The sequence below is a fragment of the Pan troglodytes genome, chromosome X (assembly GCF_028858775.2).
Source record: "Pan troglodytes isolate AG18354 chromosome X, NHGRI_mPanTro3-v2.0_pri, whole genome shotgun sequence".
NCBI lineage: Eukaryota > Metazoa > Chordata > Mammalia > Primates > Hominidae > Pan > Pan troglodytes.
Genome location: NC_072421.2, coordinates 122,162,108 through 122,177,586, shown reverse-complemented (window position 1 = coordinate 122,177,586; position 15,479 = coordinate 122,162,108). Strand labels below are relative to the sequence as shown.

At 36.7% G+C, this 15,479-nt stretch overlaps 1 protein-coding gene across 8 annotated transcripts in view; it reads left to right on the top strand.

The window, feature by feature from the left end:
- Window positions 1–15,479, top strand: part of TENM1 (teneurin transmembrane protein 1) — an 824,537-nt gene that overhangs the window by 526,403 nt on the left and 282,655 nt on the right. For all 8 annotated transcript variants that reach the window (XM_016942761.3, XM_016942759.3, XM_063804361.1 and 5 more), the window contains one exon: window positions 4,153–4,305. In XM_016942761.3, coding sequence (XP_016798250.1) covers window positions 4,153–4,305 — 153 coding nt within the window. The remainder of the gene's footprint in view (window positions 1–4,152; window positions 4,306–15,479) is intronic.

Sequence of the window (15,479 nt, the reverse complement as noted above, 5' to 3'; positions counted from 1 at the left end):
TCCTTAGTATTTCTCACACACTTCATGTAAGACTTCAGGGCTTTCTATAAATTCTGTTTTGTCTGCCTGGAAGGTTCTTCCACTAGATAGTCACAATGGCTTCACTTCATTCTAATCTTGGTTCAAATGTTACCTCCTCCAAGAGGCCTTCTCTGACCACCCTTACCTATTTTTACCTTCATAGCACTTATTATAACTACCCAACGTTATCTTGTTTATTTGTTGTTTTTTGTTTTTTGGTTTGTTCCCATAACGTTGTATTCTATCTTATATTTTATATCATGTATTTTTTATTTGCCTGTCTTAACCCACTACCCTCTCATGTAAGTTCTGGGAGGGTAGAGGTTTTTTTATGTTTTTGCTGCTGTAAACTCAGAAAAAAAAAAAAACAGTGCCTGGTTTAAAGTAGGCACTTAAAAAAGTATTTGTTGAATCAACATGTGAATATGACTTAATATTGCCCTGTTTGTTCATTACTAAGTTTACCCTTATTCTAGCCAATTGGCTCATAATGTCTATTCTTGGGTTTGGGGGACTCACCTAAACAGTGTGGCTCTAAACACATAGCATAAATCTGGATGGGAATCCACTAGAAACTAAGGAAGCTGTCTTTATACTGCATCTAAAGCTGACATTCAGCCAGTGTGTACACACTGGTTAGACTGTATTAGTTGTTTATATCTGATAGCCATTTTGGTTGGCCAGTACCTATGTTTGGAAGAAATAAAAGGCCAGTAGCCTTGCCATGATACCTGTCTGTGGTCTGTAGCAAATAATTAACTTTCATTATATATTCACACAAACATATATTACAAACAGCTTGTTCCCTGGGAAAGATATAGTAAGTTCAAAGAATTACAAAGCTTCACTGCTCTCAAAGAGTGTTCTACTAAATGTGCCCATACCTCTTTATCTGTCTTGATTGGCTGGAAGCAGTCCATTTCATTCGATGGTGAAAAATTAATCCTTACCTTATATATTTTGAAGTGAATCTCACCACATGCATTTTCTCGCATTTTCAAGTGCCGCCAGGAAACTGGCTCAACTTAAAGTATATAAAATAGCCCCCTTAGTCTTCTAAATGAGAACTACTATTCCTTTTGTTACATATGGTCCATCTAATTTCACAAAAGTAATTGAACCCAGGGAATGAAACACATTTTCAATATAGCTCCTACTATCCATCATATTCAAATTATTTGGGAGGCAGAGTAGACCAAATTTTCTGTAAAACGGAAAAATACCTCTAATTGGAACAGGTGTGTTAAACTAGAGTCCATTGGCAAGGAAATCTCAAGGATGTCACTAATATAGCTTTATTAATGTGCCATACCATACCTTACTCAGAACCACTATCCTTTGAGTTAAAATTATTTCCAATAATTGCAAGAGAAATTCATCAGGCAGCACTGGCCTTAATCCAAAGAAAAGGGTAGAAACCAATTAAATGCTTAAAAGTTTTAAGGATAAATTAGGAAGTAGGTGTTAGAAATCTCTTTAGCTCCAACTAAAAGTGGATGAATGATTTTTAAATAGGCTATCCTTCTCTGTTCTCGGTCACTAACTCAAATACTATACATGAGTGTTACACATACTAATTAGCCCCTTTCAGTTCACCTAGGAACACAAAGAGAAATATGAAATGGCTTATGAGCAGATTCACTTTTTTTTTTTTTTTTTTTTTTGCCTTTTGGTAGGATTTGGTTGATGTTGAAAAATGCAATGAGAAAACAAACAAGAGGTTTCTCCAGCTTTTTGCCCTAGGAACTGTTTTCTCCTAACATTCTCTCCCTTCAGTGACTTCATTCACTCTCACAACTTCAACTATTGCCTCTGTGCATATATGACTTTTCATTCTTTTTCTAGCTCTAATATCCTCCAGAACTTCAAACCTCCTATAGTTAGCATTCACTATCTGGAGGGCCCATCAGTCCCAGAAACCCAACAGCCCCAAAGGCTGAATTCATTGCATTCCTTGCATCTTCTCATCCTGTCTCAAGCCACATATTCAAATAGTCATCAATCAACAAAACACAAATCCAGTACCAACTATTTGTGGCAAGTGCTAGACTAATAAAGAATTCTCTAACTCTATTAATGGTTCCACCATTGTTTCAGTTAGACTCAAAACCTTAACCATTTTGGATTCCTCCCTCCTTTCTCTCACTTTTTTCTACGCCCTCCCTCAGCACACCTATACACATGCATGAATGTATATACAAACACACACAGAGACAGAGAAAGAGAGAGAGAGGGAGAGAGAGAGAGAAAGAAACTTCTTGCCAAATCCTGAAATGCCATTTATGCAATTTCTCCTTAAGAAATCTCCTTCTTTGCATTCCCACTGCAAATAACTGAGACACTCCTGTGACACTACTCTAATTGGGGCACTAATTACTTCTTTCCTAAATTATTGCAATGCCATCCCAATTGATTTATTTGCCAAACCTTTAGGTCTCCAATTCATTCTTCTCCATACTACTGCTGGATTTATCTTTCTGCAAAAGATGTTTTTATTATATCAGTTATTTGCCTAAAAACCTTCAGTGCTTGCTCCCCACTATCAAATTAATCATCCGAAAAATTCTGATCATATCACTCAACCTGTCAAAAAATAGAAATGCCTCTCCGTTGCCTAATAAGTTGAATCCAAATGTATAAGTGTGGCACCAGTGTGCTCCACAATATGGCTCTAATCTTCCTTTCTGGTGTTAACTTCCACTAGCACCAGCACATAGATAAGCTCCAGTGAACCCCAGCAACTTCTTTTGCCTCAGATACATCATGTACTTTACAAAGTCATATTTTGTTCAGCCCTGTCCCTTCTCCCCACCAATTGTTGTCACCTGTCAAAGCCCTACACATCCTTCAAAGTCTATATCTACTCCCACTTCCTTCAAAAATTATTCTTGATCAGCCCAACCTATTTTAACCTCCTGTTCCTTTAAACCAAAGCTTTCTTTTTCACAGATGGCAAATGTTACACATGTTCATTGTAAAAAAAATATGGAAAACACAGAAATCATAAAAAAAAATAAAAATTCTCTGTAAGCTTCCCATGCTGTTAACATGTTGCTATATATTCTTCCAAACCTTTTTTTCTCCGGACATGAACATGTGCACACATACACAAACACACACACTTCAGATCACACTATTTATAATGTTTAGTAGCCTAATATTTTTCATTTGATACCTTATGAATATTTCCCATGCCATTGCATGGTCTTCTGCAACATGATTTTTAGCAGCTGCATAATCTTGTATTATTTACTGTCTCATCAGTTATTTGATTAATCCCCTCTTGATGAATATTTAGATTGATCATAACTTTCTAATATTGTTTTCAGATGTTACAATAGACAGCATTGTACTTTGGCAACATTCATAGTTAATTCACAGAAATTAAATTGTTAGCTCAAAGGGTAAATCAGATTTTAAGTTCATTTAATAAATGGTGCCACATTGCCCTCCAAAAAAGGTCACTGTATTTTTATCCTCTCATCAGGAGTGTATGAGAGTGCCCATCTTCCTGCACAGTGACCAACACTGGGTACTTTTTAATCTTCTGATAGCAATTTAAACCTGTCTTATGTCAATCATTCTGCATAATATTATTTTATCCTGGTATTACTACCAAATCCCACCCTAATAAGCATCTACAATTTAACACCTGCAGCAACTATCATAGGGCTTTATTCATACTAGGCATTCAGGAAATATTTGCTGAACTGAATTGAAGCCATAGAGAAGGTCTTCCATGTTCTCATGATAATCTGTCCACCATTACTCTGTAATAGTTTCCATATGGAAACTAGTGTTACATGACTAAGGGGAATAGAAAAGGAAAGGGTCACAGCAGTGAGAAGTTAAGTCTAATTGTACTATAGTTGATTACAATTTCTAATCCTATCATTGGGATAGCTTTAGCCTCAAAATGTTAACAACAGCTACTTTAACAGCTGTTAACACTTATATGTGTGTAGTAGCATGTAAGTAGCTACATGTATGATGTATAGGTATAAACTCCCAGTTACTTGGCCTAACTAAAAGAAAACTGTTCGTAACATTTTTAGGTGCAAAGGGATACCTGGCTTGGAGATTTTCTCAGTGAGTCTGGAATAAATTAATGTATGGCTTGTTCTCTTGCAGCAGTGCATTTGTTCGGCCTGACTTGGCAGTTGCAACCAGTTGAAGGAGAGCTGTATGCAAATGGAGTTAGCAAAGGGAACAGGGGGACCGAGTCCATGGACACTACTTACTCTCCAATTGGAGGAAAAGTTTCTGATAAATCAGAGAAAAAAGGTACAGTGATCAAAATGATTGATTGTTGATTACTTTTCTTCTAATTTGGTCATTAGAACTGTAGCTGGGATGGTTTCACTTCACATTAAATTTCATGATCACTTGAAAGAAGTCCTCTACGTGGACAGAATAAATGCATGTAAATATCTTGTGAAAGCAAATTTTCCTTGTCTCCAGTGCCTTGAGTATAAACCAATTAAAGTTTTCAAATATGTTGGCAATTTTGAAAATAGATAAATGTTTACAGAATGGAGGCTTCAATACAATGGAAATTGCATTTCGCATATAACTACCCTGAAGCAACGTGGGATTTTGATTACATTCTCTGTGTCCAAGCCCAGCATTTATATATAGCATTTTACAAAGGGTATATGGAAATTTCTTCTGTTTGTAATACGAAAAAGCTTTTTCTGCTTAATGTAAAGGTGAATGTTTATGTCAAAGTTGGATAACATGATTTTTTTCTAGTTTGGGAACATGAATTCTTCCTAGTTGGGAGAAAGAAAAAAAAAATCACTTTGAGTCCTGAACTGTTAAGTTTAACCAACATGAGCTTGAACTACCTGACTTATTTATAATAAATGTCACAGTACCAGCACTCCCAACATCTTATTCACACTGAATGATCTTAGTCTTAATATACAAGCAGTGAAAATAGCTGGAAATTTATATTTTTATTGAAATAGGATTCAGTACAGAGGGACTTGAGCCATGTAAAATTCCAGGAAGTCAATTTAAACAGTAGAAATTGAGAATAATATATATAGCCAGCAATATCCTGAGTAATTTTTGGAGACCAAACATAAATAAATGAATGAATGACCAAAACCTTACCTCCATGAAGCTTACAATTTTATACAGGTGGTAACACAGTCTTGTTTTGGTTCATTAGTTGCAACTAAGACATCATTTTTTAATACAGTAGTTATTTGGGTTACTGCTCTTCCCTTGTGTTTTTAATTCCTTTCGTGGGGGGGGAGGGTGTTGTTTGTGGGTTTTGTTTCCTCTTGTTTTTGTTTGCTTTTGAAAAGGTAACTTTAATCCATGCTTCAGTAAAAATTAATGCTTAGGGTTCAGGAAAATATTATGGTTTGCTCTAGTTTTCAATTCATGATGCAGTTTGCTGTATGTTCTCATTTCAAAAATACTTGTTTCTAGCCTGGAGTGACCTTTCCCAGCAGTTTCACTGTTACTCCTGAGAGTGGCTGAGGAGAGTAGAGGGGCCAGAGGTGGCAGATTAAAAAGTCTGCCACACTTACTGCTCAGATTTTTCTTCCTTATCTCCCTTACCTGCTTTTTCTCCCTTACCTTCTCTTCTGCTATTTTATCCCCTTATATCTGAAAGTACAAGAGCTATCATTTGGTATTATCTGCCTAGGGTTTCTTGCCATTCACACTAAAAATCAGAATTTATCTGTCTGAGGAAAATGAAACATGCAAGACAGCAGGTCATCACATAGTTGCCATTATAGTATATTTGATTTTATATTCTAATTCAGACCTCTTTTGATTCCTTTCCATAAAGTAAGTTGATGATGATGGCTAAAATTAAATTAAAATTACCATGTGTCAAGAATTGTTCCAGAAACTTTACGTGGATTATATCATGAAGGTCACATTATGGTCCCCATTGTCCAAATGAGAAACAGAGGCACAGAGAGGTTAAGTAACTTGCCCAGTGTCACAGAGCTAGTAAGTGGTGGTCTGATTCCAGAGTCCAGTCTCTTAACTTCTACACTGTACTAAAATCCTCATATGAAATATCTGTGAAGACCACAAAAAACTTTTTACACAATGAAAGCAAAGTCCCAGAGTCTATTCATGATAGATTTTAGAGAAATTCTACTCACCTCTATTTTTAATGTGTTGTGACAAGTCTCATAAATGAAAAATGATTTAAGTTTCTGCTCAATTATAACAACAAACAGAGCAAACCGACTTCAATTAAATACTTTATTAAGAAAAATCCTTATGGGTTGATGCCTCATATACCAAGTTGCTAGCTTAACCTGACTTTTTCTGGAAGCCTGAACAAAACCTTAACTATAACTGCACATCATGGTTTTGCTGTATTAGGTCTTTACTGCATGTTACTTACCAAGTAAAAACATAGCTCCTTTTTTTTAATGCCATATGTATACTAATCCAAACCTTGCAGAAGATATAATACAGTAGAAGGATATTTTCAAATGTTCAGTTGTATCCTTTTATGATTTTCTACATAAGACACGTCCCATAAATACAGCTCTAGAAGCTTGTCCTGATACTGTATGCACTAAAATATGAAACTGACAACCAGACCATTCTTTCTAAATTGTTTTCTCTACTCTCCTAGAAGATTGGGCATTATAGCACTGTGGTTAAAAGCCTGGATTCTGGAGTCAGAGAGACCTGGCTTTAAATACTAACTGTGCCATCATTATCTCTCCAACCTCAAGTAATTGACACAACCTCGCCCAGCCAGTACCCTCATCTGTAAAATAAGGGTGATAATAATAGTACCTGTCTCATATGGTCATAGTAAGGAGTTAATTAAACAATTGATATAAAGCATATAGCACAGTGTCTGACACATTGCTTAATTTAGCAGCAGTTATTATTGGACCAAAAGATTGGAAAATCGCCTTGAGGTTTTTGAACTTCATTGACATTCCGTTAGGTGCTATAGAACCTGCTTTCAAACCAGTATGAACTTTGCACTGAATGATGACCTTCTTGAGATTGAAGTGTTTTCTCTCTTTAAAGTTTGGTCTCTACTCACCAATCTAAAACCTATTATTTTTAAACTGTTACCACTATCATCATCAGATAATGATGAATGGCACTTTCTTTTATTATACTTTAAGTTCTAGGGTACATGTGCACAACGTGCAGATTTGTTACATATGTATACATGTGCCATGTTGTTGTGCTGCACCCATTAACTCGTCATTTAACATTAGGTATATCTCCTAATGCTATCCCTCCCCACTCCCCCCACCCCATGACAGGGCCCGGCGTGTGATGTTCCCCTTCCTGTGTCCATGTGTTCTCATTGTTCAATTCCCACCTATGAGTGAGAACATGCGGTGTTTGGTTTTTTGTCCTTGTGATAGTTTGCTGAGAATGACGGTTTCCCGCTTCATCCATGTGCCTACAAAGGACATGAACTCATCCTTTTTTATGGCTGCATAGTATTCCATGGTGTATATGTGCCACATTTTCTTAATCCAGTCTATCATTGATGGACATTTGGGTTGGTTCCAAGTCTTTGCTATTGTGAACAGTGCCGCAATAAACATATGTGTGCATGTGTCTTTATAGCAGCATGATTTATAATCCTTTGGGTATATACCCAGTAATGGGATGGCTGGGTCAAATGGTATTTCTAGTTCTAGATCCTTGAGGAATCGCCACACTGTCTTCCACAATGGTTGAACTAGTTTACAGTCCCACCAACAGTGTAAAAGTGTTTCTATTTCTCTACATCCTCTCCAGCACCTGTTGTTTCCTGACATTTTAATGATCGCCATTCTAAAGGGCTAATATCCGGAATCTACAAAGAACTGAAACAAATTTACAAGAAAAAAACAAACAACCCCATCAAAAAGTAGGTGAAGGATATGAACAGACACTTCTCAAAAGAAGACATTTATGCAGCCAACAGACACATGAAAAAATGTTCATCATCACTGGCCATCAGAGAAATGCAAATCAAAACCACAGTGAGATACCATCTCACACCAGTTAGAATGGTGATGAATGGCACTTTTTAAAGAAACATCAAATTCTACTGGAATTGGTTTCCCATTAACAGTTGTTATATATATATATATTATATATCTGCTTCTCATGAGAAAATAGAATTTTCTCACCACTTAGTTATCCAAATGAAAGAAAAAGAGTATTTGATTATAGACATTTAGTATGCTAAAAAATTTACGAACACTCTAGAATTTCAATAAGCAGATATAAGTCACAACCACATACTGTAATCTACCAGAAAAATCTCAGTTGTCAGTATTAAATATTTATAAAATTGAAAGTATTGTACCAAAATAGTCCCTCACTACATTAGAGTCTTACAAACTAGTCATAATTTTTTTTTTTTTTTTGAGATGGAGTCTCACTCTGTCGCCCAGGTTGGAGTACAGTGGTGCAATCTCGGCTCACTGCAACCTCCGCCTCCCAGGTTCAAGTGATTCTCCTGCCTCAGCCTCCTGAGTAGCTGGGACTACAGGTGCCCACCACCACATCCAGCTAATTTTTGTATTTTTAGTAGAGATGGGGTTTCACCATGTTGGCCAGGCTAGTCTCAAACTCCTGACCTCAAGTGATCCACCTGCCTCGGCCTCCCAAAGTGCTGGGATTACAGACGTGAGCCACTGTGCCTGGCCTATAACTATTTAACCAGTAAACATTATGTAACAACTGCTTTAAACAGACCAGAGGATATGAACAAATAAAAGACTTATTCCTAGACCTGAGTTATATAATGTCTATAAATAAAATTAAAAATAACTACCCCCACGTAATTTATCAATAAATTAGAATGTTAAAATCTTAAAGATTATCAAATCCAATATCCTTATTTAGAAATTAAGAAAATTAGGTCCAGAAAAGTTGAGATCACATAGAAAGAGCTGGGACTAGGAGAGAAGGTACTGAGTTTCACTTTTTATATTTTTCACCTGTTATTGTAATAGTATAAGATAAACTAAGTATATAAATTTCTGAAAAGGTTTTCAATAAGTATCACAGAAAAACTGAACAAGTAAAAAAATTGATTTTATTCAGGCTATTGCAATAGGGAGGTTTTGTCTTGGTCTTATTAGGAAGGGGTAGATGGGTTACATGTGAGATGAGTTACTGGTGGGATCGTGTTGCAATCAGGGGAAGTATCAGTTAGCTGAACAGGAAATGTGTATCTTTGTTTCTAGCTAGTTTCAGGGAAACAGACAGTTCTAATCTCAACTAATTATTCATGAGACAAAGAATAGGAAATTGGAGGGTCTGTATACGGCCTTTCAGTGGGTTCAGGCAATAGGGGAAAAGTCTGTGTTTGGTCTTTTCAGGGGTGGAATTATAGGTGAGTCTTAGGGAAATCATGGGAAAGAAGGGACAGAGAGTTTTATTTAAGTCATTTAGGGAAGGGTGTTTTGTATGTGTTTGTTTGGACTTTGTTTGTTGTCATTGTTACGGTTTTTTTGCATAAGCCATTTCCCAGGACACAAAAAAGTGGGAGAATTTCGGAAAACAAAAGGTTGGGGAATTTCTTAAGCAAAATTGTTTTCCAGGAGCATTAGGGCTCAGGTAAAGTCTTGTATTGTCAGTAGCAATATAAATGAAGATGAAATTTATTGGGTAGTTGAGGATATTGAATTCCTGCAGGTTGGATGCCAAAATAGAACACTGGGAACAAACAAGGATGGGTGGGGAAAGAGAGAACTAAAGAATACTAAAAGCAGCCTTTATCTCCATTACAATTTTGCATAAGCCTGGCCTTGGGGGAAAGTGGCATTTCTTTTAAATTCATCCTGCACAATCTATCTCCACAAAGTTGAAAAAAAATGACGTTTTTCTAGTCAGTGTCTGCTGAATATACGACCATGTAAACAAAATACAGCTGATTGATATGACACAATTTATAGCCTGTCATGAAGATGCTTTAGCCAAGACCAAATAGTGACTACTGCCTCACCTCTCTAGGCTCCAGTTTCCCATCTGAAAAATAAGGGAGTTGGCTTTCAACCGTTTCTAGGGGCAGAGAAGAGGCGGGGCTAGCAGGCAATGAAAACCTTTTTACAAATTAAATCTTACCCAGAAATTACAAATTTAAATAGAAAACAGATAAAAGCCAAGTTTCTCCAGATATGGCGAGGGAAGGGGGCAGATTCCTGGCAAAACTCCCGTTCCCTTCCTCTTTGCTTTATTTGCCCTCTATTCTCTCAGCAGCTGCTAAGGCTTTGACAAAACACAAGGCTAACTTATCTGTAAGATCCCTTTCAGCTGTACACACTATGCGTTAGTGTTCAAATTCTGCAGTTAAGGAAGAATAATGAGCCAATACAAGTAAAAGTGGACCTATTTTTGCAAAAGGGATATACTCCTGGAAAGAGGTTGAAATGTATATCTATAAAGTTTGTAAAACCACATTTGCCATTTAAAATACTTGCAGAGAATTCCGTTGCAATTCAAACAATTAATTCCCAGTTTCCTACCTTATAAGTTTGGAGTTTTGACATGTATATAACACTAACAGCTTGCACTTAGCATTTACAATTGTAAAATACTTTAATGTCTTTTATCCACATAATAGTTTTATTCTGTGGCAGCTATTGTTACCTTTTCTTTTTTTTTTGAGACGGAGTTTTGCTCTTGTTGCCCAGGCTGGAGTGCAATGGCGCAATCTCGGCTCACCGCAACTTCCGCCTCCCGGGTTCAAGCGCTTCTCCTGCCTCAGCCTCCCGAGTAGCTAGGATTAGAGGCATGTGCCACCATGCCAGGCTAATTTTGTAATTTTTTAAATGGAGACAGGGTTTCTTCACGTTGGTCAGGCTGGTCTCGAACTCCCAACCTCCGGTGATCTGCCCGCCTCGGCCTCCCAAAGTGCTGGGATTACAAGCGTGAGCCACCACGCCCAGCCGTGTTACCCATGTTTTATAGTTGAAAAGGAAAACACAAGAAAGTTACATGACTTGCCTTGCGCAATAGACAATAGACATAACTAAAGGCAGAGCTGAGATTGTGATCCAGTTTCTCCTTACTGTTAGCACCCTTCCTTGGGCTTTTTCTTTCATTTTTCAAAAAAATTCCTTTCTCAAAGCCAGTTTGTTTAAATAACGGCTATCTTGATTAAAAATCTCAATGCATACAGTTCAAATACTGTACTCTTCCTTAAGAGTACTTGGCAAATCTTATATTTCACATCTAAGATCTCCTTTCAGCGAGCATTCTCCCTCCTCCACAAAGCAAAAGATACACACACACACACCACAAGTACTCTTGGGAATTGAAAACTAAATGACAGTGCAAAATGTACTGTTTACAGCCACCTTTCATTGTGGACCTATCCAGAAGAGGGGTGTGTTTGTGTGTGTATGTGTGTGTTTTGCTTTTTTTTTTTTTTTGCTTTATCTGAGGCATAAATGCCTTGGAACATTTTATACAATGCCAATTGTGGACCTGAAATAACAGGTTAAATTTTAATTTACTTAAGGTTTGGCAGATATTTATTTCACAGACCCAGTCAGTAGATAAAGATTCATTATGTGGCACCAAACTAAAAAACCGCACCAACCCCACCCAGGTAATCATTGTGCATTCAGATGGAACGCAGTCCTGCAGTATAGTTCTGTGGTTCTGCAATATTGGTTCATAGGACATGTGGATATTCAGCAGCCCTTTGAGTCAACCCATAGTTTCAGTATCTTTTATTTAAAGGATTTTATAGCCCAAGATATTGAGGTAGAATTGGGAATAATTCATGTAAGCACAACAAACCACATGAATAAAATAGAAGTAATGCGCTAACAAAGACAACATTGTTGGGAGTGTAACAGTATTATTTTTAAAGATTGATGGCGAATTACAGTAAATGTTTCCTATAATGCTATATAGATGTTTCCCTCACATAAGGTTTCAGAGGGCCCAGCTAGAGTGCTGCAGCTTGTTTTCAACTATATTAAATCACTTTATCAATATACTTCAGTTTTAACAAAAGCTTTCCTAAAGCATACTGGAGACTTGACTTCTAAAACAGATTTATGGAAAGGGTTCCCTATGCTGAAAGACAAACTTATTTATTGTATTAAAAATTCACGTTAAATGTCCTTGGTCATATATGTTTAGTGTTTCATTCTTGTTTCATTTTCATCCTCATTTTACTTAAAAAAAAAAAAAAACCAAAAAAAACTAATACACACCTTTCCTGTGATGCAGTAAGAAATAGGTCTGTCTTGTGGTCCCTCTAGTCTAACAGTCTGCATCTGACAGGGTCACTAAGTGGTATGCTATAGAATGCCATGTTTATCCTCCTGGACTAGTCCTTTCAAAGCTAAGGGATCTTCCCATAACATTTTTACAACATTTTAGTTTTGTGGAGGAGCTAGTCCATTGTAGAGGTTTATCGGCCATGTGTATATTTAATTCTGTTGAGTATCCATTTATATCTTTGAACCTGTATTACTTTTCAAGGAAGTTTAAACATTTACTAGCCTTTTTTGTGGAGTCCAATGTAATTCTAGTTACTTGAAGTTTACTTTTGACTATTAAGTTTTACAGTTCCAGAATTTAATGCACAAATCTGCATTTTTCCTGCGTGTAACTTTTGTAATCTCCTAGATGATAATCACACATTCTTTTTTAGCCTACACATGTCTAATATTAAGAGTCCTTGCGTTTACTTCTGTATTCTTCTTGTAGCTTCCATTTTCCCTTAGTCATTTTAATGGTCATTTTCTATTTTCATTATAATTATACTGAAAGTGTCAGCCACAGCTATACACAGATACCATCTTCTCTTCTTGGTTCTAGGAGAGGGAAGAATAACAGTTAAAAAGTTGAGTTGAAAGAGAAACCATACCTGACCACCTCAGATGCTCTATTAAACTAATAGCAAGGGAACAAAAATGAAATTCTTAGTATTCAGAAACACAGAAGCTCATAATTTTTAATCCTGTATCAGCCAAGCTGCTACTTTAACTGTACTAAGTACTGTGGAAAGCTAACAAATAAAACAGAAGACATAGTGCTTGCCCTTGAGCAGATTCCCGTTACATAGGAGAGCTGGAAGAAACATGCATACATACACATACAATACAAACAACATGCAACAAACTGTTGTACAGAAATAAAAATAAGATGGTTAGGTGATTAACAGGCTTAAAAAGAAAGAAGATTAAAATACGACTGTTTCTGGAGAAGTAGTTTGCGCCAGACCTTGGAAAACAAGAAAAATCACTCCTAGTGATCTTGAGGAGTACATTTTTAGGAGAATGGAATAATCGAATGGTAAGGGGGAAATGCAGATGGTAATAGCCTAGGTGGTAAGTGGATAATGAAACAATAGTGCAGCTGATAGAAACAGTTCAGCAAGGAAAGGAAGGAGATAAACAGTATGATAATTTGACAAAAGGGCAGTTGGGTCATGTTATTAGTTTTTTTTACAAATTTTTCAAAAGAAGAGAAACATTTTTTTTTTTTTTTCCTGAGATGAAGTCTCGCCCTGTCGTCCAGGCTGGAGTGCAATGGCGCGATCTTGGTTCACTGCAACCTCCACCTCCCGGGTTCAAGCAATTCTCCTGCCTCAGCCACCTGAGTAGCTGGGATTACAGGCACGCACCACCACGCCCGGCTAATTTTTTGTATCTTTAGTAGAGACAGGGTTTCACCATATTGGCCAGGCTGGTCTCAGACTCCTGACCTTGTGATCCGCCCGTCTCAGCTTCCCAAAGCGCTGGGATTACAGGCGTGAGCCACTGCGAGAGACTTGTGTTTGTTTGAAGACAAAGAATGAGGAGCCAATAGAGAGGGAGACACCGAGTATGAGTAAGAAAGAAGATTGCAAAAAGACCAAAGTCCCAGCATAAGCAGGAGAGAAGAGGAGGGAGGAGCCTTAGAGATAAACTGGGACATCAAATTGGATGGCATACTGAGTATGAAAGAGGCATTTTGATATTTTAGAAATAAGAGATAGGAACTGAAAAAGAGGACACAGTAAGTGTGGTAGCATCTATTATTATTATTATTACTCTCTGACATGGGTTTTGTCTGTGAGAAGTTTTAATTCATGTAATTGAAGATTTCTGCATGCCTAAAAGGTAGAAATCAAAGGCTATAGCAATATGGCAAGTCTGGAGGACTAGTACAAGATATGCCATTCCCTCATTACTCTCAACTATGTCATGGGTAGTTCATCATATAATTGTTTTTATTAAATGCCCAATGAGTAGCTGTCGAAAATTTAGACAGATGTGAATGTTCAATCCTCTGGGGACTTATATTCTAAAATAAAGGAGAGGGAACTGGATTAACTGAGCTATAATCAGCCATCCTGCCACCATCCAAAGTTAAGAATGATGTGATAATGATAACTGACATATAACAGTATCTAACATTGTATGAAATATAGAAAATGGGCATCCCTGATGTGTACTACCAATCACACATTCTAAAATACTGGCCAGGGGATAGTTCAGCTTCTAGGTAGCAGGTAACATTCTAAAACCACTTGGAAATACATCAAAACTCTTGTGACAGTACATGATGGTTTTTGTGTATATGCTATGCCAATTCACACTATCTAACTGTATTTTTGTGACAGCTTTATTGAGATATAGTTTATATAGCATAATATAATTGTGCACTAATTTAAAGTGCGCAATTCAGAGATCTTTACCCTATTCAGAGTTGTGTAGCAATCACCAATATTTAATTCTAGAACATTTTCATCACATCAGAAAGAAACCTCATAGGCATTGACTGTCACTCCATATCCCCACCTCCTTCCAACCCCTGGCAACCACTAATCTACTGTCTCTATAGATTTGCCTATTTCTACATTTCATATAGAATCATATAATATACAGCAATGTATCAATACTTCATTTTTATGGCTGAATAATATTCCATAATATAGGTATACCAAATTTTGTTTATCCATTCATTAGTTGATAGATCTTTTGTGGATTTTCACTTTTGGGCTATTGTGAATAATGATTCTATGAACATTCATGTGTAAGTTTTTATTAGAAAACCTGTTTTTAATTCTTTGGAGTATACACCAAGTTGTGGAATGACGGGGTCATATGGTAATTCTGTGTTTAACATTTTATGTTTAACAGTTCTTCAACTGATGAACTGCTTTCCAAAGCAACTGCACCATTTTACATTCCCACCAGCAATGTATGAGAATACCAGTTCTCCACATCCTTACACTTGTTATTGTCTGTTGTTTTTATTTTAGCCATCCTAATGGGTGTAAAATGGTATCTCATTGTGGTTTTTATTTGCATGTCCCTGATGAATAATGATGTTAACCTTCATTTACTGTTCTTATTGGTCATTAGTCTGTCTTCTTTGGAGAAATGTCTATTCAGATCATTTGCTCTTTTTTCAATTATTTAACTTTTTATTGTTGCATTGTAAGCCTCCTTAATATACCATAGATACAAGCCCTTATCCAATATATCATT